We start from the raw sequence: 22,468 nt of genomic DNA on the forward strand, positions 1-22,468 counted from the left end.
GGCCTCACTGCAGGTACCGTACACTGCCCCCTGCGGCGCTGGCATCTGTGTGGGGAGGAATGGTGGGACCGGCTGGGTGTGGAGGGTGGGTTCCTGAGGCTGACTGTGGAGGGCAGGACTTGGAGGCTGGCCGAGGGGCCCAGGCTGAGACTTTCCAAGTTGAATCTGGAATCTGGGCCCCAGAGCCGGGGGCTGGCAGGGGTTGTGCCTGGGCCTTCAGGACAGTACGTCATCCACACTGAGGAAGGAGCAGGCAGGGGAGCAGAGTTTCGCTGGGGGCTGGGGCGCTCAGGACGCCGGCACTGGAGTGCAGGTCCTCCACCCCTGTCGCCGCTGTGGCGGGCAGTGTGTTTGCAGCAGCGGTCTTTGGGTCTGGGCAGAGCACAATCCACAGGGGGTGCGGCGCTGGGAAGGAGGGCGCTTTTGAGCAAGAGAACAGAGAGTAAGGGGTGGATTCGGACACGGAGAGCCGCCAAAGGACTGAGTTGAAAGCAGCTTGAGGGGGTGGTCTGGGGCGGCAAGAAGGCTTCTGAGGCAGGTCTGTTAGGAGGAGGAGGAGGGTGCTGGACAGGTCAGGACTAGGTAGGGATGTCTCAGCGTGGCCCAAAGCCTCAGCCAGGACTGAGTTGTGCCTGAAGTCCCCTGGGGGTCACGGAGGGCCTGTGGGGTGGGGGAGGGCGGCAGAAACCAGGCCTGGCACCACAGGCCCCGAGCAGAGCAGAGTCCTGGGGCTCCGGGGTCTGCGCGCCCTTGACCTAAGCCATGTCCTCGAGCTGCGGCGGACTCAGCTTCTCCGCTGGCCTGTCTTCGTCCGTGGCCTCCTCCCGCGCCGGCTCCTCGCCGTTCCGGGCCAGGCTGTCGGGCCCAGACACAGTCCCCAGCACTTTGGTGCTGTGCTCCTGCGCTCTGGCTCGGAGCGCGGCGATGCTGTTCTCCCTCAGTTCCTCCTGGGACATGGCGGCCGGGGGGTCGGGACCCCGCTCCTCCGGCTCCATCTTGTCGAGCTTGGGCAGGGCCTGACGCTCCGCCTCGGGCTTCCTCCCCGACTCGGCTGCCGCCTCCAGCGACTTTTTGTGCATCCCTAAAAAGAATTGTTGGTATTCGGGTTTAGAAAAGCGCCTGGGAAAGCCATCTTGAACTGAAAACGGCAAAGATAGAGAGAGGCCAGAATTAAGGACGAGCAGAAAGCCTTACTTTCATACACCGCAGTCACGCGAGTCCCAGGGGTCGGGGCCGGGGCAGCGGGAGGGGGGCTGGGGATGGGGCTGCGGACCAGCAGCGGGGCACCAGGCCTGCAGAGGGCTTCTCCCAGCCAAGTCCCCGGGCACCTGGCCCCCGGGAGTCCTTTCTGTCCCTTCCCGAGCACAGCACTTGCTCCCCGAGCCCTCCCTTTTGGGATTCCAGATCTCAGAACTCCAAGATAAGCTGGCGCTGCTGTCAGACACAGGTCCAGATGGCAGATGGGGGAGGATGGCAGGTGGAGAGACTTAGAGGGAAGAAGTCCTTTGGGCAAAGCCAGAATGGTGGCCAAAGGGACTAGAGGTCCCCTCAACCCCCAAGAGGGGCTGTTTCATTCACCACAACCCCAGCTCCAGCCAAGGGAAGAGGAGGATACAACCCTGGGGCAATAGCCACCCCCTGCTCACAGGACAAAAGAACCCACAGGGGGATCCGTCCAGGATGAGAGTCCTAGGCACCCAGTAGGTGGGTGCGAGGGACAGACACCAAGCCCTGGGTGCAGCCTGCCCTCTGAGCCCCCCAAGGGAGCCCGAGAGACCGGCTTTGGAGGGCCTCTCTCCTGCCAGGCTGTTGTGGCCAGGCGTCCCTGCTCCAGGGCTCTGTCCCCTCCTCCAGGGAGCCCGCTCCCCTCACCACGGGGGCAGGGCCCCAGGGAGAGTGCAGGCTCTTACCCAGCAGCCACGGGGCGCAGGAGTCCATGATGCCATCCTTGGCAGACTTGAGGATGGACTCCGGCAGGGGGATGGAGTGGCGCACCATGGCCCCGTAGAGCCCGTACTCCGCCATGACACTGCTCCGGCCCCAGCACTTCTCCCGCTTCCTCCACTTGGCTCTTCGGTTCTGGAACCAGACCTGTAAGTGCAGACGAACAGGTCAGGGGCGTCCTCCACCAGGCAGAGGCCAGGCCACTACCCCGCTGTGTCTGCTTGGAGTTAATGGACCCGCCTCTTTGACTGCCAACGGCCCCATTCCCCTGTGACTTCGCTTTCTCCAGCAGGGCATCCTTATTTAAGCTCACCTACCCCGAAGTACCCCTGGGGTTCCTCCAGGCTCAGGGTGTCCAGAATGAGATACAAGTCCTGTGAGAATATGATGGGCAAAATTTTTTTTTTTTTTTAAATCAAAGCAGTTTAAGGTGATGGAGTAAGGACACCTCCTGGACAGGGTCTAGCAGATGGGCAGTTCCCCATGTGGTCCTCTGTTTGCAGCCGAGAAGCCCGACCCTCATAGCTCTCTTGCAAGTGTTCACACCTCCAGCATACAAACAGAATCCCTTTTCTGACTCGCAGAGGACAAAGTCCTTTCCAGTGCCTTTGGTTCAGGGCTCTTTCTCCACCAGAACGGCAGAGGCCAGAGCAGTCCCGGCAGGCGAGGTCAGTGTGGACTCAGGCAGCACAGGGCTTTTCATCCAGGTGTCAGGAAGCCTGGGAACGGCTGCAAAGCACGGCAGGGGACACTCCCAAGAGGCCTGAGTTAGCCTCCCTTCTCTGCCCTGTCCTGGCCAAGTCCTGCCCCGCCATGGTGTCCTCCATTCACCCACTGTGCACAATTTTGGACCTAACTCTGAATGACATTTGCGGGAGCTGGGCAGCCATCCTTCAGTCAGGGAAGGAAGACAAAATTCTTCTGGTGTGAGGAGCACGTGAAGGTAGGGACCTAGGAGAGTGCGGTGGGAGACACTCTAGGGGATGCTTCTGTGGTCCCAGAGCTGACTGGTGCGGGGTCTGAAAGAGCATGGGGTGGGCTGGGGGTATCAGCAACACTCCAGCCTGGTGTTTGGAGGAGATCCCAGGGTCCCTTTCATGCATGGAGGAGGGGGGAATTTCTTGGTCCCCCCAAGCATTTTTCCTGAGGCTTCCGCCAGATGACAGGAGCCAGAGCCAGGGACAGCTGCACTGTCCCTCAAGCAGGTGAGAGGCCCGCGGCAGACCGGGGGTCTCTGGAAGGACCTCAGGCCCGCCAGCCCCCTCTGGTCCCCTCACAGCCCCTCCAGGCCCTGACCCCGGGGGCGGCGAGCCATCCAAGCGCCCCGGGAAGTGGGGGGATGGGGGGAGGGCAGAGGCGGGTTCGGGGAAAATCTATTAGTTTCCTGGGTGATTTCCATTCCCTCACCTCGGCCAGGTCCCCGCCCTTCCCTCCGGGCCCCCTCCCCCGCCCCCGGCGGCGGAGGTTTCAGCTTTTGATGAAAAATTGCTCCAGCTCTATTCAGGAGGCGGCAAAAGAAGAGTCACCCCCAGGGGCAGCCCTGGGCTGATTGAAAAATAAGTTAATTTCTGTTTGAATCGATGGGCCTCAAGCACTGAAATATCACGGGAAATTAAAGCGGCTGCTCTCTCGGGAGCCGCAGCATTGACCTGCACTAATTAATGCTGGGGAGGCAGAGCGAGCCGCGCCGCGAGCCGCTCCCCCTCCCCGGGGGACCCCAAACACTTCTCATTTAACTAATTAGACGGGGAAAATTGGGTGTTAATTTGTTTAGGATTTTTTCCCCTCTTCCCCCACGGCAGCTCCCTCCCCGGCCCCCTCCCCACGCGGGGGCGCGGGAAATGAATGCGGGGCTCGCCGGCAGATGGCTGCCCCGGTCACTCTGCAATCTTCTCCGACTTGATTGCTTGATTAGGTCGTTAGCACATTAAAAAAAAAAAAAAATTGCTTGCCGTCTGGCGCTGGCGTGATGAGTGGGACGCGCGGCAGCGCCTGGGTAATTTATCTTTTTATACGGCAAAGAATTTGATTTCAATCTGCAGATATATGGGGAGCCTTTGACACCTGTTTAACGTCGCGCCGCTGACAGCTTAACCCTTTGCTGCCTCGGTCTCGCTCGGGGAGGCCTCGGCGGGGGCTCGGAGTCCGCGCGCCCCTGCGGTTCCCGCCGCCGCCGCCAGGTGGCGGAGTGAGCTCCCTGGCAGCTCCCGACAGCCCGGAGTCTGCGGTGGAGCGCGGCCGGCCACATCCAGCAGGGGGCGCCCCGGCAGCACCCCCAAGGCTCCCAGAGCCACGCGGTCACAGACGTTCTGTGGGGCTGCTTCCAGACCGCACGGTCCTCGCACATCTTTAAGTTGACCCAAATGTGTGTAACCTGTTTTGGCATTTCTTCATTTGTAAATAACTGGGAACCTCTAAAAATGGGAGAGATGCGGCCTCAGACACCCCGGGCCTCTCCATCCTCACACTGACCCGCGCCCGCGCTGTTAGAAAATGATCGCTCGTCCCTCCCTGGGCGGCGCCGCCTCCGGTGAGCCGCACCGTTGCCACCACCGGGTTTGGCACCTGCCGTCCCTGCTGGAGAGCTGCGGAGCTAATGCAAGCCCTCCCTCTGGTCTGGACCCAGACCGCACTCAGTGAACCTGGGCCAAGGAACGGGTTTATGTAATTTGAAGGCTACTAGATGGCTGCGCTCCGTGCACTGAAGAGCGGAAAGCGGTGCGCCATGCGAGTTCGGGCTAACTCGGCCATCGGCCTAGCCTGGCTCTGCGATGTGTTTAGATCTCTCCCCTGCGGCCCTGCCTGTCCCGCAGGCCCTCTGCCCTACCCAAAGCCTGAAGTTTGTCTGAGACCTCTGTCCTGTTCTATCTTCCTTCCCATTAGCACTTAGTCGTCCTCTACAAGTACTCGTCTCAAGCTTTTTTGCACAGAGGAAAAATCTAAAAGGACTAAGCCACAGAAAGGTGTAAGTGACTTCTGGTTTCATCCACCTCACAGAGAAGACAGCAAAGAATGAACCCCTTGGCGATGGAATTCCAAGGTGGAATTCCAAGTCTGACCACAGAGGGTTGGGAAGGTTATCTTTATGAATCTAAGTAAGCCATCTACCTCCTGGGCAGATGACCTTCCTGCTTGAATATGGTGCATTACAAAACAACAAGGCCACAAGCCCTTAACTGGAACCCATTGGGACCAGACTCCAGAATGTTTTGGATTTTAGAAAAAATATGTGATGCATATACTACATGTTATGTAACATCCTGCAGCAGCAGCAGTACCCCATAGTCAAACCAGCTTTGATTTCTGCAGCAAAACATACACATATTCATAAGGGACAAATAAACAGCATGAGGTCAGATCTGGTTTTTGCCAAGAATGAGTTCTGTTGACAAACTGATGAAAGAAGTGTCTGTTTTCAGTACGGTTTAGAGTCAGGTATTCTGGGGACTTCCCTGGAGGTCCAGTGGTTAAGACTCCGAGTTCCCAATGCAGGGGGCGAGGGTTCGAGCCCTGATCGGGGAACTAAGATCCCACATACCGCATGGCACAGCAAAATAATAAATAAATAAAAATAAATAGAATCAGGTATTCTGGAGAAGGGATTGTGGAGTAAACAAAAGTAGAGATGCTCACTACCCACTCCCACTCCCCCGACCCCCCCAAGTGTGGATGCCTGGAAAGGTGCATTGCCCTGGCTTCCCCAGGATTCCATGAGCTTGAGAGGGGGGCAGGGCTCTCAGATGGAAACAGCATCTTTCTTGGAACACTGAAGAAGGGGGTGCAGACTTGGGATTCAGATCATCTCCGGGGCCTGTAAACAGAACCGTTTTCCTCAGTCTCCTAATTTGGACAAATGAATAACTGGTCTGCAGATCAGACTTTGCCCACAGATGCTCCAAGGGGAGTTGGTGCCAGCTGGTCGCTCAAACCAGGAGTCATCCAGACCCTTGGTTATGGGCTCCTGGAATGCCTGGCTCTTTGAAGACCAGATGCTGCTCCAGTTTATGGAGGAAACCTGGACAGCCAAAACAATTTCTTTGTAGGACAGCTGGCAGGGAAGCTGTGGCATTGGTGCCTTGGAGGGAAGAGGACAAGGAATTAGAATTAACCCTAACCACTCTTCATATTTGCCTTTCTCTTCCCTTCCTGGAAGCAACCAGCATGTGTGCAGAACTTAAATATTTGCAAGAAGCACTGAAAGCAGCCAGTCCTGACCTGGAATTCCCAACTGTGACAAAAATTGCTGTGTGATCCTGGGCAAGTTACTTGCTCTCTCTCAGTCTCAGTCCCTTCAAGCATAAAATAAGAATACCAAAAAAAAAAAAAAAAAGAATACCTACTTTTCTGGGTTGTTTCAGGAATTAATGAAATAAGTGAAAGTGCCTAAAATCAGTGTTTGTCACACAGAAGGTGCTCAATAAAAACTACTTATTATTATTTCAGTGGAGGCACAGAAAGTCAGTGGGAGTCATGCAGGGGTCAGGTTAATCAATGGCATTACCTGCCCTTCTGGCCCCCTCCACGTGCTCTGCAGCAAGGCTGGACTGACAAATAATAACAATAACAACAGTAACAACTCCAGGAGGTGTGATGGGGGGACAGAGCTAACCTTCAGGCTGTAAGATTTTAATACAGATAGCCTCGAGTTTCCCCTCTAGGGGCCAAACAGATGCCCCTGCAAGTCTCCCGCATTTCTAATGTTTCCCAGACCCTTGAGGCTCAAATGCAAGAGACCATCCATGCAGTTGGCTATGATCAGGAGCTAGAAGACTTAGGTTGGAGATCCCTGCTCTATCTCCAACTGCCTTTGTGACTTTGGGTGCATTTCTTAACCTTTCTGAGCTTCCGATTCTTCATCTGCCCTATGATACCACTTCCTTGCAGGTTTGTTGTAAAAATTCAACAGAATAGTGCATGGAAAATGCCTGGCATGTTGTAAGAACTGAAAAATGTTGGCCTGATGCTGGGCGAATTCTGGAGACAAATGTGCTACGAGATGAGGATTTGCTTTCAAGCAAATGCTCGGCAACACTTTCCCCATAAAGCCGGGTCCTCCCATCTCCCACCTTTGACATGTTTTTTCAGCATTTAGGCCCCCTTTCCTGCTTGGTCTCTTGTTTCTGGCAAGCCCACAGTACTCCTTCAATCTCTCTCTCACTTTCCTGACTGCGCACTTTCTGGAAGACACTGCTCCACTCTCAAGGAAGTCGGGTCTGGAACTCTTCAGGAGAGCCTGCGTGCAGGCCCCAGCAAGGACCAGAGCCCTGCCTTCCACTTCAGGGCCTCCAAGTGCCTGAGAAGTGGCCTACAAGGGACATCAAAGGTCACCAACTTGGTAGTCCCAGGGAAAGGAGAGGGGGAAGATCTTCTAGCTCAGGAAAGAGTCTGGGTTTCCTGGCACACTTCCCTTCACAGGTGGTGCCCAGCAGCACTCAGAGAGCCCAGATAGGAGGCCTCTGGCTGTTGACAGCTGGTCTGACAGGTGCCTCCACACCTGGCAGAGAAGGTCCCAAGAGCTCGTGCCTCCAAGGATGGACTGGACCCAGGAAAGGGCTTCTTGCCAAATGGATGCTCTTCTGCCGCAGGGCACCCATCGAGCCGGCAGGCAACATTGTCAGCTGTCTCTCTCCCTTTGTGGGTAACCAGGGCTTCTCTTGTATTCACAAGTTCCCAGCCTTGTATCCCCAAAGGACTATGTGCCCAGGCCTCCTTCCCTCTGCAGTCCCTCCAGGATCGCCCCACTAAAGGAGACATCTTGCATGGTAGATGCTCTGCACCTTCTGGCCCCTTGGCTACCCCAAGCCCTGCCCTCCAATCTTGCCCCAGGCCATTGGGCCCAGCTTTTTTTGCCATGTGGCACTTTCCATCATATTCACTTAGCTTCTCTCCTCTCCTCTGACTGGAAGCTGATTAATCTGGGCTCATTGCTGGTGTGATTTAACGACCTCACACTCCACATCCACTCAGCACTTCTGACAGCATATTTCAGCACACCCTTTCCAGTCCCAGCTTCAGGCCCAGAGAAGCCTGGCCTTGCTGTAGCCTCTGATGTCCACTAGGGGGCAGCTCTGCCCATGTTTCCTGGCAGCCCCATGCAGCATCCTTCCCTGAACCTCTGGACAGGTCATCCCACCAGGTTACCCAATACTCCACTTTCTTCCACTCATATTAACCCACTGAAAACACAGCAACTCTTTTCCTGAGCCTCTGACCCAGCATTTTTACACTGGCTACACACAATCACCTGGAGAGCTTTAAAAACGTCCAGGCTCCACATCAAACCAAACCTAGCATTGCTAGGTGTGGGGGGCTGGCACGGGTAATTTTAAAAAGCTGCCCTGTGATCTAATAAACGTCCCTGGCTGAGACACACGGAAACCCTTTCCCATCCAGGCAGCTATCTTCTAACTTCTGGAATATAATCCCCTAAAACTTTGTTCCCTACCCTTGGGAGGGGACCACTTTAAAAGAGGCAGAATGGAACAGTGCTAGTCAGAGAGTCCAAATCTCATCCTTCCAAACACACCAGGCTGCTAAGAGTGGAGGTGACATGTCTCTGTTCACTTTGCGCATCCATATCTCTGCAATGGAGGCATTTTAAATAAATACAACTCTTGTCAGAAAAAAATACAGTAAACACATAAGTGAATATCTTAATATTCTCCTATCTTACAACTCTGAGAATGAGTGACCACACAGAGGAAATAAAGTCAATCTGGAAATCCATTTCCTCTTCCCCAGGGCTGACGTCCGGCAGGGGCTTCCAGAATGCCATACCCTAGCATTTCTCAGAGACACAAAAAGGACTTCGTGTCTGAGTCTGATATGAAGAGTGGAAATCCCTTCTTCCCCCAGCAATGCACCTTATCCCTTTACACTCCAACCCAGAGAGATGTAGAGGGAGGAAGTGCTTGCCCTCAAAGCACAAAGGCAGAGGGAATCGCCACTACTGAGGCGGCTGGTCCCTCATCACTGCAATTTGCATTAATTATTCCAGTTTCTGTAAATGGGTACTCCCGTTTCCCTCATTTGCTCTCCCGAGATAGAACTTGAGTACCGGGTTTGAATCCCAGTCCATCACTTACTTCACCTCTCAGCCCTTCAGTTTCCTCATCCAGAAGATGGGGATAAGAATAGCATCTAAGTCATCTAGCTTTTGTGAGGATGTAATGAAAAAGGGCATGGAAAGCACTTACTATCTGGGACAATGCTATGTACTAATAATGCCAATAACAATACTTTTGTTAAATTATTTTAGATAATTTTTGTTATTATTAGTTCACAAATGAGTAATCTGAGGCTCAGAGTTTGATTTGCTGGCCGTGAAACAAAGATTAGAAGTAGGTGTGTCTGACTTTTCACATCTACACTGTGTTCTCATTAGACATTGGACAGTAGGTCTCAGACACATCCAGGGGCTTACTTAGGTTGACCCAGCAAAAGTGTGTGTCCAATGGCAGCCCAGGGGCCCAGTGAGAGAGGCGATTCTGAGGAGGCTGCTCTCTGGGAGGGATGCCCCCTCTTCCCTTTACAGATGGCTTGGCCTCTGCCATGCCTGGTGGGTGTCAGAGCCAGAACTAAGATCTGGGTCCCTGACTGGATATCCAGTCCAATAACCTTTCCATTCCACCTGAGAATATCTAACTTCAGACTTGGAGCCTCTAATGACTGCCCTTCCCCTTAAGCCTCAACACATAGACAGAGGCCTGAAAGCTGGGGGAGGGGAGGGGACTGGCTCTGAGTGGTAGGGTCCATCCTTAGATGCACTGGTTCCACTGAACCAACATGCTGAGAGGAAATGAGGAGGAAGGGTGGCAGTGTAGTGAAGTAAGTGTTCTAGAGTCTAAAGGGACTCAGGTCTGAACTCTGGGCCTCAGGTTCCCCACCTGTAAAGTAGGAATAGTAATAGTACCTAGTCCATCGGGCATTCTGAGGATTCTTTGGGAATAGAATACAGAAACTAACACAACATTGTAAAGCAATTATACTCCAATACAAAAAAATTTTTTTAAAAAGAATATACATAAACTATCTCTGGAAGGAACCAAAGGAAACTGGTAGCCCCTGGAGGGACTGCTGGTGGACAGTGGCAAGGGTGACTCATGTTTCACCCTTTTGAACTCATGTACCTGAATTTGCCCATTCAAAAAACAATTTTTTTATGAGTGAGATTTGGGGGTTTTTAGAACAGTACCTGGTACTCAATAAATATCGGGGTTTTTTTTAAAAAAGAAGATTTGATACAGGCCTCCCACCTGACATCAAATCATCTCTGTTCCTCCAGCTTCAAGTCAAAGCAAAGGCTTCAAACCCAAGAGGCAGGTGGTGAATGAGTGGGCTTTAGGTGCAGCCTAAAGGGACCTTAGGTGGGTCCCTGTGTCCCCCCACTTACTAGTTGCTTGGCCTTGGGCAGTTGCTGGGCCTCACTTTCCTCAGTTATAAAAGGAGGCTAATGTTCTCTCCCCCACAGGCTGTCGCCAGGATTTAATGAGATCAGAGCTCAAACCAAGTGAGCTGGGCCCATGCTGGACCCACTGGAACACACCACACACATGGCTCATCACACCTGCAGCTGCCACTGTCATCCCCATTTTACAGATGAGCAATGGGAAGCTCGGGCTGGTGAAGTAACTTGCCCACAGTCACTCAGCTGGTAACTGGTGAGGCCAGGACAGTCTGGCTCCGGAGTTGGTGTCCCTAACCACTGCACCACCCTGCCTCTCCTGTGCATGTCCCATGGTTAGAACACTGGGCACATGGGAACTGCTCTGTGGGATAGAGCTGTGACTGCCACCGATAGATGTTAAGACCTTTCCCAGGCCACTTGGTAAAACAGTTGGGGGCACGGCTATTTGACAACTCACAAACACCTTCTGGGGTGCTGGAAGAGTTGGAGAGATCCTTGCCTTGGTTCTCCCATGACCACAAATTCCACAGCCAGTCCTCACAATCCAGGGAATCAATGTACTCCACACTCTTGGCTCCTCCATGCTGGTTCTGGTGGCTTCAGATACCACCCTGTAGACAATGCCCCCCGCAATTAAAAAGCCTACAGTCTGACGGCTGGGCATTTACAGCAATGCAGTGACAGCCGAGGGCGAGCTTCCCCAGATCTTTCAGACACTCCCACCCACCACCTCCACCACAGCCAAAGGGATTTCAGGACAAGCCACCGCAAGAGACAAGCTGTTCTTTCCTGCTGGTCAGTAGCGCAAATGTGGGACCAACCAGCGGGGAAATCGGGCAGCCTCACCCCACCCCCGCTGCTCGTCATGACCACACACACACACACACACACACAAACACACACACACACAAGATCCAGAAGCAACACCCAGCCTTTTCCCACTGGAACTCAGTTGCGGGGGGCGGGGGGATGATGGATCCAGGCCACCACGGATAATGCGCCAAACAGATAATCTGCTTATGAATAATTGAGCTTATTGTTAGTGTCACTGTCTAAAGCCATTGGCTGAAATTCCCCATAGACTTCCGGCGGAGAGGCAGGCTCTTCTGGAAAAGCAGCTCAAGCCTCGTTTCCCATTCTCTGGTTCTCCAGTGAGGGAGCGCAAGGAACCTACACACCTTACTTGGTTCCTCTGGACTTGTCCCCTACCCCCACCCCCAACTCACATCACACGTGGAGACACAAAGGAGGAGGAGATTCGGAGCAGAAGGGGTTTCAAGAAGTCGGGACCCTCTCTGCCCTTTTCCAGCCTGGGCAGTCAACTACTCCGGGCCACTCAGGTGTCCCGATAGGAGCAGCTTTGATTAAAGGTCTTGATCCAACTAAGGCAACCCCAAAGCTTCTGGAAGTGTTCCTCCACCACATCACTTCTTCCTGCTCTTGGAGGCCCTGTCTGGAGAATCATCAGACTTCATCTCCTCCCGAAGAAATGATTAAGCAGCCCACTCCTGCCCAGCTAGGGGCGTCCTGGACTTGGGAGGATCCTGCCACTGATGAAAGGAGGCTGGGCGCCCAGCAGAGCTGAGGACAGCCCAGTCCAGGTCAGGGCTGGTTCCGCCACAAAACTCTCCAGTGAGGGGGAGGGGCTTAATGAGCACATCGTGGGCCAGATCTGGGAGAAGTCAAGGAGCCGGAGCCCTGGGCAAGGCCAGCTGTTGGGTTGTGAGGAGGAAGGAGGCTCAGGTAGATGGAGGTGGTGGGGAGTAGATAGGAAGGGAGGGGGCAACCTCTTCTTCATGGGGAAGCAGTGGAAGGAAGGGAGACAGATGCTCCCCCACCCCCAGGCACCCAGAGAGGCCTGGGGCCACCTCCAGCCACATGGTTTGTCTCACATACTCCTCAGGAAGCCCACAGTGCAGCAGCAGGCCTCACCTCCTCTGCTAAGTCTCTTGTTCCCCCAGCAGTGCCCATCTCACGCGGTAGGTATTCAGCAAACACCTGCCTGCTTAAATGAACTGTTGTGCATGAGGACATGATTACAGGCAAGCACACACTCTGCTGCAGGGTGGGAGATGGGTGTCTGGGAGCCTGGGGCAGTCAATGTCCCTGAGGGTAAGGAAAGTGTGAGAGAGGGTCTCAGAGCTGTTACCTGTATCCTGTCTTCGGGGAGCTCCGTTTTCATGGCCAACATCTCCCGGGCATAGACGTCTGGGTAGTGGGCCTCATTGAATGCCTTCTCCAGCTCCTCTAGCTGGTAGGAGGTAAAGATTGTCCTGAGGGGAGCAAAAAAAGTCAGTCAGGACCCCCAAAATGGAAAAAGCTGTCCCAGAGTGGACAGAATGGCCCTCCCCCATGGCTCCTGGACAGATCCCAAACCCAGGCTTGGCCAGCACAATCGGATGCAACCTCGCTCCCCGCCCGCCCCCCCACCCCCATCCTCTGAACTCTTCTTCATTCAAGTCTGAGGGCCCACACTACCCTTCTGGTGGTGAGGAGTATTATTTCAGCCCTCAGTGACATTTTATACTGGGAATCTTCCTGGAAGTGCTTGGGGGGAAAGGGTGTTAAGACACAAATTTTAGAAAACTGCAGAACGCCCCTCTTCTTCCAGGCAAAGCGTGGAGGGCTCACCAGGTAAATAAGTGCCTCAGCCTCATTGGGACCAGCTTCCTGGGCTCCTCTCACAGACAGGAGAGTTGATCTTTTAAATTGTACTCAGAGTTCAAGGATTCACCAGAAGGTCAAATGCAGCAGCCACCCCAGCCCCAGCGTCTGTACAGCAGAGAACTAACTGATTCTACCAGCCCCTCACCCTACCTCAGCACGCCCGCCCTCCTCACCTGCCCAGACCTAAAGGCTCCTTAGAGCCACCCGCGGAGTCTTGGGGGCAGGGAGATGGGAAAGGGGGTGCTCTGTCCCTTCCCGGGCTCAGAAGGCAAGGGTCACCTCCCCGCCATCCCACACACAGGCTCAGCCACTCACCCAGCGGGAGCCCCATTCAAGGGAGTTTCATTCAGGTCATCCTGAGAGCGCCTTCCCACACACTCCCCCAGCGCCCACAGAGCGGTTCACATTGACCTATTTTGAGTCATAAACTGCTTTAAGAATCCAGTAAAAGCCACATCCTCTCACCCTAGCAAATGGATATGCTCCAGTACATACGATTTTTTACCTCCAATATTAGGGGGTTCATATCCCCCTTTCTTGAATAAATACACTACACACCCACTTACAGACACAAATTCTTTTTTCAGACCTGAATTTCACCAGGTTCTAGGTGACCTTTATCCTGCACCCTCATCAACAAGTTGGGGAGCAATATAGTCCAGATTTTTTCACAGACTCCACTTGTACAATGGTACATTCCCTGCTTGAGCCTCTGGGATTTGGACCCTGGAACCAGCATGGGGGGGTGTGTGGTTTAAAAATCCCTCGCTGCTGCCCTCGCCTCACCCAACACAAGGAAAAAGTACAAATGTCAGCCCCGTATCCTCCTCGTGCTGGTGTTGGCTTTAACGTCTTGGAGGATGATGCGGGGGATGTGTGAGAAAGAAACATTCTGCTCTTTATAGAAAATGACTGGTTTGATTCTAAATTGTTTCTCCTATCCTCTTGGGGGGAACAGAATGCTTATGTATACAGAAAGTTAATTCTTCAGAATTTTGAAGATCTGCTGCTTTCTATTCCTCTCCTGCCACTTACTGAAGGGTCCCTGAACAGACAGTCAAAATAAACAATCAAAACATGCAAGTCTTTTTCAAAACTAGGAAAACTGAGGCACACAGCTATTGGGGCGTGGCCAAAGCCAAAGAGGAAAGGTGATGGCAGGTCATTCAGAACCATTCAAGTGCCAGCCTCTGCTTGGGAGAGCTCTCATTAAAAACAAACAAACAAACAAAAACAAAAAACAAACAAAAAAAAACCCAAAACAAAAAAACAGACAAAAAAAAAAAAAACAAAAAAGAAAGGAATTAAGAAAGCAACAAAATGAAACAATGCCTCAAATCCCCCAAACTTCCCCTCATTCCTGCCTCAGAGCTAATCCACGAGTTTATGCTGATGTGCCCTCCAGGGAGTCTCCCTGCGCCCCGTACAACGTGACCCAACCCCTGCTCCTGGCTTTACACAGAACCCCAGACCCTTCAGTTTCCCATTGTAACCAGTCTACCAGAGCTGAGCCTTGCAGGAAAAGGGAAGAGCAAAATCTGAGAGACTCCCAAGGCTGCTGCTTCATCCCCACTCCCCTCTCTAACCCCTGCTAAGCCCCTTGTGTTTCTGGGTGATCAAGAGATGCTCACCTCTCATCACCATATTCCAGGGTCTCTTACCTGAACTCCCCAAGTGAGAGACACTCAGTAAAACACATTTTTTACTAATTAAAAATTGCACCAGCCATTCTCCTCTCTCCAATAATCTGTTCCCTTCGTGTACCAGAAATAGCCCGAAACCTAGGGCTGTTGTCCTGTCTCCCTGGGAACCCTCCAAAGCACCCAAATTTTCCCTGGTGGAGACGGTATCAGGTGAGGATAGAGGGTTAGAAAACTTAAGCATGGACTTTCGGCCGTGGGTCAGTCAGCTCCAAGCGCCGCACAAGGAGATGTCCCCATGCAGAAACACTGCTCCTGGGGGTGCTTTGTCCGGGGCTCTCCTGGCTGTGGGAATCCCTCCCCCACCCCTATTCGGCCAGCAGCACAGAAGCCGGTCAGCCGGACTCCAACCTGCCCTCCGGGTCCCTGTCCCTGCTGGAGGTCCCTGTCCAGGCTCCAGAGGCTGACAGGATTACCCCCACCCTGCCACCAGCATGATATGGATGCATCGGAGGTGTTTTAATGAATATTTGCTGGACGGATGAATGTAAAAAGTGACCCAGGATCAGGACTAAAAACAACGTTTCCGTTTACAATAAAACAAAACAAACAAAACAAAAACAAGCAGCCGCCTGAAGGGAACAAACCGAGGTCACCAAGAAACCAAGTCAAAGTTCACCCCCATTCAAGCCAGAACCTGTTGGGGCCTGAGAGGTGAGGAAGAGCCTTTTTAAAACGTGGGGGTCATTTCCGGGGGTGAAGGAAGAGAGGAACGCAGAAAAGCACCCAGAGAAAGGGTGCAAAGAGGCTGAGAACAGATTGGGGAGAAGAGGATGGGGTGGAGAGCACCGCAGGGGGAAACGTCCACCCAGCGATCGGGAACCCTGCGGGCGCTCCATCCGCACTGGGGCGGAGAGAGATCTGGGAAAACAGAGCCGGGGTAAGCGCAGGGGCAAGCAGCACCCGCAGGAAGTCAGGTCGATTTTTGGTTCTCACTCCTTTATTTGTTGAAAACCTCCTCATACATTTGCACAAGGAATTGGTAGCGGTGGTGCAACTGCGGAAGGGAATGCGGGTCTGGGGTGGGGAATTACTTTTCAGGATATACCTTTCAGCACCTACTGTATTTTAACTTTGTGCAAGTAATGTCTATTTTTAAAATACTTAAAGAAAAACAAAAACAAAAAAACCCTCACTCTTTAGTCTGTATCCTCCAAGGCAGCCCACTCCACTCCAGCGAGGGCTTGCGGGGTCCTTCAGGGCACGCACTCCTCCCTCCGCATTTTACAGACAAGGAAACTGAGGCTTACGGATCACAGAGGAGCAGAAGCCAAAGGAAAATTTGCCATCCATGCGGATATCACGCTCGAGATTTTGCGAACGGTGGGAGCAGAAAGATAGGGGGTTGGCGGTGCTGACAGGGACGGCGGGAGAGGAATAGGGGCCGGGGCAGAGGGCAGAGGAACCGGCTCCGGCGGGAGGGGAGAGCCGATCTGCCCGCCCGGAGGTGTGCGTGGCTCTCCGAATGTGCCGATGCAGGGCTGGCACCTGGGGGCCGTCAGCTCCTCTCTGGCTCGGGTTTAGCCCTAGTTGGGGGCTTTCCTTTCTCCCAGAGAAGCAGGAGAAAGCCTGAAACGGTGCCGCTTCCCCGGCGGCCGATCAAGATCCTCACCCGGCACGGCCGGACGGCAGGGCCCCGAGCGGATGTCCCCAAACAACGTCCGGTCTCCCCGTCCTGGCACAGCAGCGGACCTCAGATCTAGAGCCGGCGAAATTAGGGTCCGAGCGACCCTACCCCCGAACAGGGGACGACGGCAGGGGATAGGTGAGCAGGAAGGTGACAGAAAACGCTGCAGGGGCCTTACCTGTGTCGCCGCTTCTTCCGTTTCTTGGTCTGGTTTAAAGCCGATTTGGACATTTTTCGGTCGCTGGAGGAAACATCTTCAGAATCTGAAAAGCGGGCGGAGGCACGTGCGGCAGAATGGGGGACGCGCTCCGCAGCACCCGGGCGCGTCAGGCTCCCGAAACCCGCGGGGGCCCCACCCCCGGCGGCCTCCGGGAGCAGCCGGGCCTGCTCCGTCTCCCCGGAGAGCCCTCCGCGAGGTCTACCCCATCCCTAAGCCGCGGCTGTTTCTACCCACGCCGGCGCCGCAATCCGGAGGTCGTGAACACATTCCGTTCTGTTTCGTTCTGAGAAGCAAAGGCCCAGACACGCCTGGGCAGGGACAGCAAGGGAGCGCGACAGCCTCCGCGGGTCGCAGGGCACCCCGGCGGTGCCCCGGGCTCGGCGCCCTGCCCTGCGCTAGCAGCCGTGGCGCCGGGGTTCAGAAGGTGGCCCCCAGGAGCGGAGCCTGGGCGCGGAGAGCTGGACTCCGGGAAGGGCTGGGGGCTCCCGGGCACAACCCCCTTTCCAGTGCCCGCACCATGCGCCCCCCCTCAGGACTGGAGAGACTGCGACGCACCACTTTTCGTTGCCCCTCCAAATAAAAATAAATTAATTAAACGAGAGCGAAAAATCGGGGAAATCGCAGAGCGCGAACCAGAGCCGGAGGGCCGAACTGGCGGAGACGTGCGGCCGGGAAAACTGCCCGCCGAGGGCGCGGCAGGGTCGTCCAGGGGTCCCGAGCCCGCGAGGCGCCGGGATCCGAGATATTGTGCCGCTTAGGTGGCATCTCGGATTGCGACCCCCTGGGCCGCCGCGGTGGCCGGGTTGTCTAAGCTCGTGAGGAGAAAATTAAAACCCAGCTGACCAATGCGGGAGGCTTGGAACGGAGGAAAGGAGGAATGAAAAGACAACTTTGGACACCAGGGCCGGGGCCCGGAGCTGGCACCCGCTTCCCGGGCCGCCAACGCCCGGAACGGAATCGGGCTCTAGAAGCGCGGGTCCTCCGAGAGGCCGGGGCCGAAGTGGAGCAATGGAAGGGGACCCCCGACTGCCCCACGCGCTCCGACACCCTAAGCCTTGTTTCCAGTGGGGCCCCAATCAGGCGCCGCGGCAGAGCCGGGCCCGACGCGGGGACCGGAGCACAGCTCGGCCGCCGGAAACACGGAGGCCAAAACACGGCCGCAGCCGGGAGCATCCTCCGAGCCCCCGCCCCGGGCGCGCCGGCTCCAGGCCCGCGCTGCGACCGCTCGGCCTGGCACGAACTTTTGCGCCCGGAGGAGGCCTTGCGGTGCAAGCGAGAGTCGACGGCGTGGGGTTCCCGGCTCTCACCCCAGTCAGGCAGCCACACAGCCTCGCCCTCACCTACCCGAGCTGGCCGTCTGGCTGGTGTCCAGCGGCCCCGACGCTCTGCCCAGCGGCTGCAAGTGGACGCTCTGCGGGTCGGACAGCACTTCCAGGAAGGTGGGCTGTGCATAGAAACCGGGGAGCCCCCCGGGCCCCAGTAGCCCCATGCCGCCCACTCCTGCGGGACTGAGCACGGAGCGCGCAGCCAGCAAGTGCCCGGGGGCCAGACCGTCGAGGGCAGCCCGCGGGTGGGAGCTGGGGGGCTCCTTGTTCAAGCCCAGGATCTCCTGGATGCCAAACCCGGTGCACCTGCCCGGGGCGCCCCCCGAGGTACTCTTGGCCACTGTCTCGGCTTTGGGCTTGCTCAGCGCTTCCCCGGCTTTCCCCGTCATCTCTCTGCTCTTTGAAAGGGGCAGAGGCCGCAGGTCTTTTGCTCCCCCCACCCCCCCGCCGGACTCCCCGCTTCACGAAGTTGGTCCCAGGTGCCCCCTCCGATGTCTAATGCTCTGGAGCCCCAAGGAGATTCCCCTTTTATCCAACCAGGCGGCAGCCCAAGTGGGGTCAGAGCCGAGCAGCCAATCACCGGGGCCAGGAGCGATTAGGAATTCCAAAAAGCTGGCAGCTCCCGCCGCAGGCAGCACTGAGGGGCCAGGGCGCTGGGGGCCAGGCACCGGGTGGGCTCTGCAGGACGCCCATGGGCAGGGCCCCCAGAGGCTGAGATGAGACAACAAGGTTCAGGGCCATTCCAGGAGGCTGGGTGGCTAGGGATTCTGGGCAGAGCCGACTTGGACAGTCCCTGGGGTGGGGTGGAAGGATGGGTTGAGGGCAGGTGCTAGAGACTGGGAGTCCTGCTGCCTCCTTCCCACCCTCCCTCAATCCCTCAATCCTATACAGGTTTGGCAGGGTCAAAGAAGCCCAAATATGGGACCACTCTGTAAAAGGCAGAACGAGGAAGGGGCAAGTGTCCTGGGCAGGGTGTGTGGTGGCAACGGGGAGAAAGAGGGGGGTTTGAAGAAGGAGATGGGGTGGGAGAGCTCAAAGCTTGTCTCCCCAGCACAGGATACAATGCCTAGTTCAGAAGAGCTACTCAATAAATATCGCCCCATGAATGAATGAATGAATAAAGGAGTCAGGAGTAGGGGTTCCTGGAGGGAAAGAAGAGTGGTGGCGACTTCTTTTGGAGAACACCGGTGGACATCTGAACATCTTCCTAGAATAAGCATGAAGGGTTGCCAACTTCCATGGAAAGATTTCATTACTCTTCTAACCATTCACTCAAGTAATATGTATTGAGCCCTTACTAGCTCTGAGCAAGGAGCTAGGGGTTCCCAGTAAATCAGATAGACAAGTCAGGGGGTCTGCTATACCTCAGAGTTCACTGAACAGACAAATGAAGAGGATGGCATTGTTGAAGTGGAGGGAAGGAGGAGGGAGAAGGGAGAGTGTGAGAGGCAATTAAAAGGTGAGCTTCTGTGCCCATTCGATGGGGATCCCTTGACTAACTCCTGTGTTGGAAGCTGCAGAAGTGCAGCCAGCTGGGCCAGTTGAAAAGTGGTGAGAGGCTGCAGGGAACTGCTCTAGGCAGGCAGGACCCTCACCTGGAGAAACAAGAAAAGCCTGAATTCCAAAGGTGGGCAGTGGAGCTACTGGTTCCTTGCTTTCAGGGAGGATGGCTCCCTTGGGTCCAAGTGTTAAGTGAAGGTGATTCTATACATACACACACACACACACACGTATGTGCACCATGGACCCCGGAGACCCTGCACTCCACCTCCTCAGCTAATTCTTCTGTGAGCTTTGTGGGGCTAAGGACTGTCTATCTACCTTGGCACCTTCCTCTCCACTGTGCCTAGCATAGCATACAGTGGTAGGTTTTTAATAAAGCTGTCTTGACTGGAAGGCACCCTCTGAGGGGAAATAAAGACAGGGTGAGTTGTTTTAGGCAGAGACTGGAAAGCAAGGCTGGGGAGAAATTCCATTCAGAATTTCTGGGCCAGTCAACTGCAAACCCCCAAATAGATTGAAACCCCCTAACTCTCCCAGCCCACTGCCAGGGTATCTAGTGCCCTCTGTGGTTGCCGTGAGGCCAAACTGAGAAGTAAGAAGAGACCCTATAGGACATGGAAGCTGAGGCCTTGCCTAAAGGGCTGTTGTGAGGCGGGTCTTCATCTGCTCTGGGCTGGTCCACACAAGATCCAGAACTAGGCAGGGACATCCCTCAGTGCAGCAGGTGTCTGGGAGAGGGGCACTGTTCACTCCAAGGGCCGTCTCCTTATCCCACAATAGTGCCATGCCTACTGTGCACCCACGCTCCCCAGCCCCTTTACATAGCATAATATCAGGGCTTCACAAGGACCCTGTTAGTATCTTGGTTCCACATTCAAAAGTTCACATACCTATTCTTACTTGCAAGGTACAGACTCAGGGATATGCAATCTCGGGGCAACTTTCACCTTTATTCTATGGAGTTGGGTTCCATGTGGCACCACTTACACAGACAACCATGTCAATAATGCCCCCTAGAGTTGTGCAAAGCAGTGGCTTTGCTTTCCAGGTAAGAATTTCTATCACCATTTTATGAATATGGAAATTTAAGTTCCTAGGGAGGTTAGGTGACTTGTCCCAAGCTACCTAGCTTGTAAGCAGCAGAGGCCAGACTCAACCTCAGATGAGTCTGGTGTCAAAAGCTGTTTTCTTTTGATTCCATCCCTCTCTCGGACTCCTCTCCATGCCAGCCTACCCTGGGAAGTTGAATGGGGAAGTTTTGTTAATGGCAGCTGTCATATCCCTGACTTATCACGGGACATCCACCGTGAGCCAGATGTCAGCCTATGGGCAAGGAAGTGAGTGATAGAAAGCAAGCATGTGAGTGATGGAAACCCAGCTCTTGCCAGGAGAGGAGGATGAAAAATCTCTTGACCAAACACTGGATGTGGAGCTGCCAGTTCCCACTCCCAGCGAGAGAGTCTCCATCCTGCCCTAGGAGGTTGGGAATGGGGACAACCCCAGGCCCTCTGAGAGGCACACTCGCCAGAGGCTACAGATGAAGGGAGGGCCCAGCGTCAGCCTGCAGCCAGTCCCACCCTTGGAACTGGACTCCTGAAGGACTCCTGGTTGGAGGGCTGTCTCTGAGCTGCCTAGCTGAGGTCAGACCAAAACTGAGGACATTTGTGGACTTGGGGTCACAGGGGGCAGGGCTGGGGCTACAGGGAAAGGCTGGCCCCCAGGGCTTGGCCTGGGGGAGTAAATTGTACCCTTTCAGAGGCATTTAGCTTGGTCACCTTGGACCCACATCCTGGGTCTGTCGCCTAATCGCTCTGTGGCTTAGAGCCAATCATTTAACTTCCCTCTTAGCTTCTATTGCTTTATCTATAAAACAGCCTGACACTGGACTTGTGAGCATTCCCTGACCCCCTGAGTTAGCATAGGGGGCAAGGGCATGGGCTCTAGAGACAGATTTTCTAGGTTCAGACTCCAGCTCTATCACTGGCTTGGTGACCTTGGGAAAGTTACCCAGCTTCTCTTTTCCTTCTGTGCCTCATTTTCTAATCCATAAAATGGGGATAATGGTAGTACCTACCCCTTAGAACTGTCATGAAGATTAGAAATGTGCAGTGCTGAAAATGGTGAATAAGGCTATACTGTGAGTATACAAAATAAGACTACAAAATAAGGTTCCTGGGAGTGTTGGTTATTATTATCATTATGCAGGAGGATACTATACTTGGGACTGACAATATGGCAGGGAGCAAGACAGACCTAGTCCCGGCCTTCATGGAGTTTGGGCCAGAGGTTGAAGGAGCTGCTATTTTTAAAGCATTTAACATGGTGTCTGGCCCTGGGGACTCCAGACATCACGATTCTTACTACTATTATTAATGGGTGTCAGACCCCTTATGGCATTTAATCCACTCAGCTTCTCAAGTTCTTTCCCCCTTGTTACAAATAAGATACTAAGGCTCAGGGAGGGAGATTAGGGATGAGGGATGATGCCATCTCCTTCTTTTGCTGTGATGCTGGTCATTTTTAGCACCAGCTGCAGCCAAGTCATTGTCTCTTGCTAGCTCCTTCCCTGAGTCACCTCCCAGCCGTCAGCAACAATTTTTAGAGGGAGGAGGGTGGAAAATGCAAGGAAGAGAAAGGATCTGTGTTTGAATCAATAATCCCATTATGAATCTGTCACCCACGAATGTGTTTCACTTTTTTTTAATGCTCTTGTGTATTTTGGGCTTATCCCTTGAGAGTAAACCTTGCCTTTTGTTGTGCTGGACAGTTGTCCTGAGAGAGTGTCCTGGCAGAGTCCCTGAGCTCCAGCTCTCTCATCCTCCTCTCATCAGACATTGGAACAGATAGCCCATCTCCTCTGTTCAGTAAGTAGCTGATGCTAGGAGAAAAACAGGAGTGATTTTGATTCACATTTAAGTTATACACAATGAACATTTATTAAGTTCTGGACTTTCTCACACTGTCTCAACAAATCCTCCCAACTATCCTGAAAGATGTATATCATTTTTCAAATGAAGAAGCAACCTCAGAGAGGCTAGGTGACCTCCCCAGGAACATGCAGCTGCCAAGAGCCAA

The 22,468-nt window shown here is 54.2% G+C and overlaps 1 protein-coding gene across 2 annotated transcripts; it reads right to left on the bottom strand.

Moving 5' to 3' along the window:
- Nucleotides 1-755: 755 nt before the first annotated feature.
- Nucleotides 756-20,580, bottom strand: VSX2 (visual system homeobox 2; the record flags this gene model as incomplete). Of its 2 annotated transcripts, none has more annotated exons than XM_082451841.1 (5): nt 17,910-20,580; nt 16,524-16,608; nt 12,501-12,624; nt 1,911-2,091; nt 756-1,081 (listed from the first exon to the last, which is right to left on the bottom strand). In XM_082451841.1, the coding sequence occupies exons 1-5, from the start codon at nt 18,277-18,279 to the stop codon at nt 756-758; spliced, it is 1,086 nt and encodes a 361-aa protein (XP_082307967.1). In that variant the 5' UTR covers nt 18,280-20,580. The 2 variants fall into 2 exon arrangements, with proteins under 2 accessions (XP_082307967.1, XP_082307966.1); XM_082451840.1 differs by having other exon boundaries at nt 756-1,138.
- Nucleotides 20,581-22,468: the final 1,888 nt, after the last annotated feature.

This window comes from Balaenoptera physalus (genome assembly GCF_965194825.1).
Source record: "Balaenoptera physalus genome assembly, chromosome: 2".
NCBI lineage: Eukaryota > Metazoa > Chordata > Mammalia > Artiodactyla > Balaenopteridae > Balaenoptera > Balaenoptera physalus.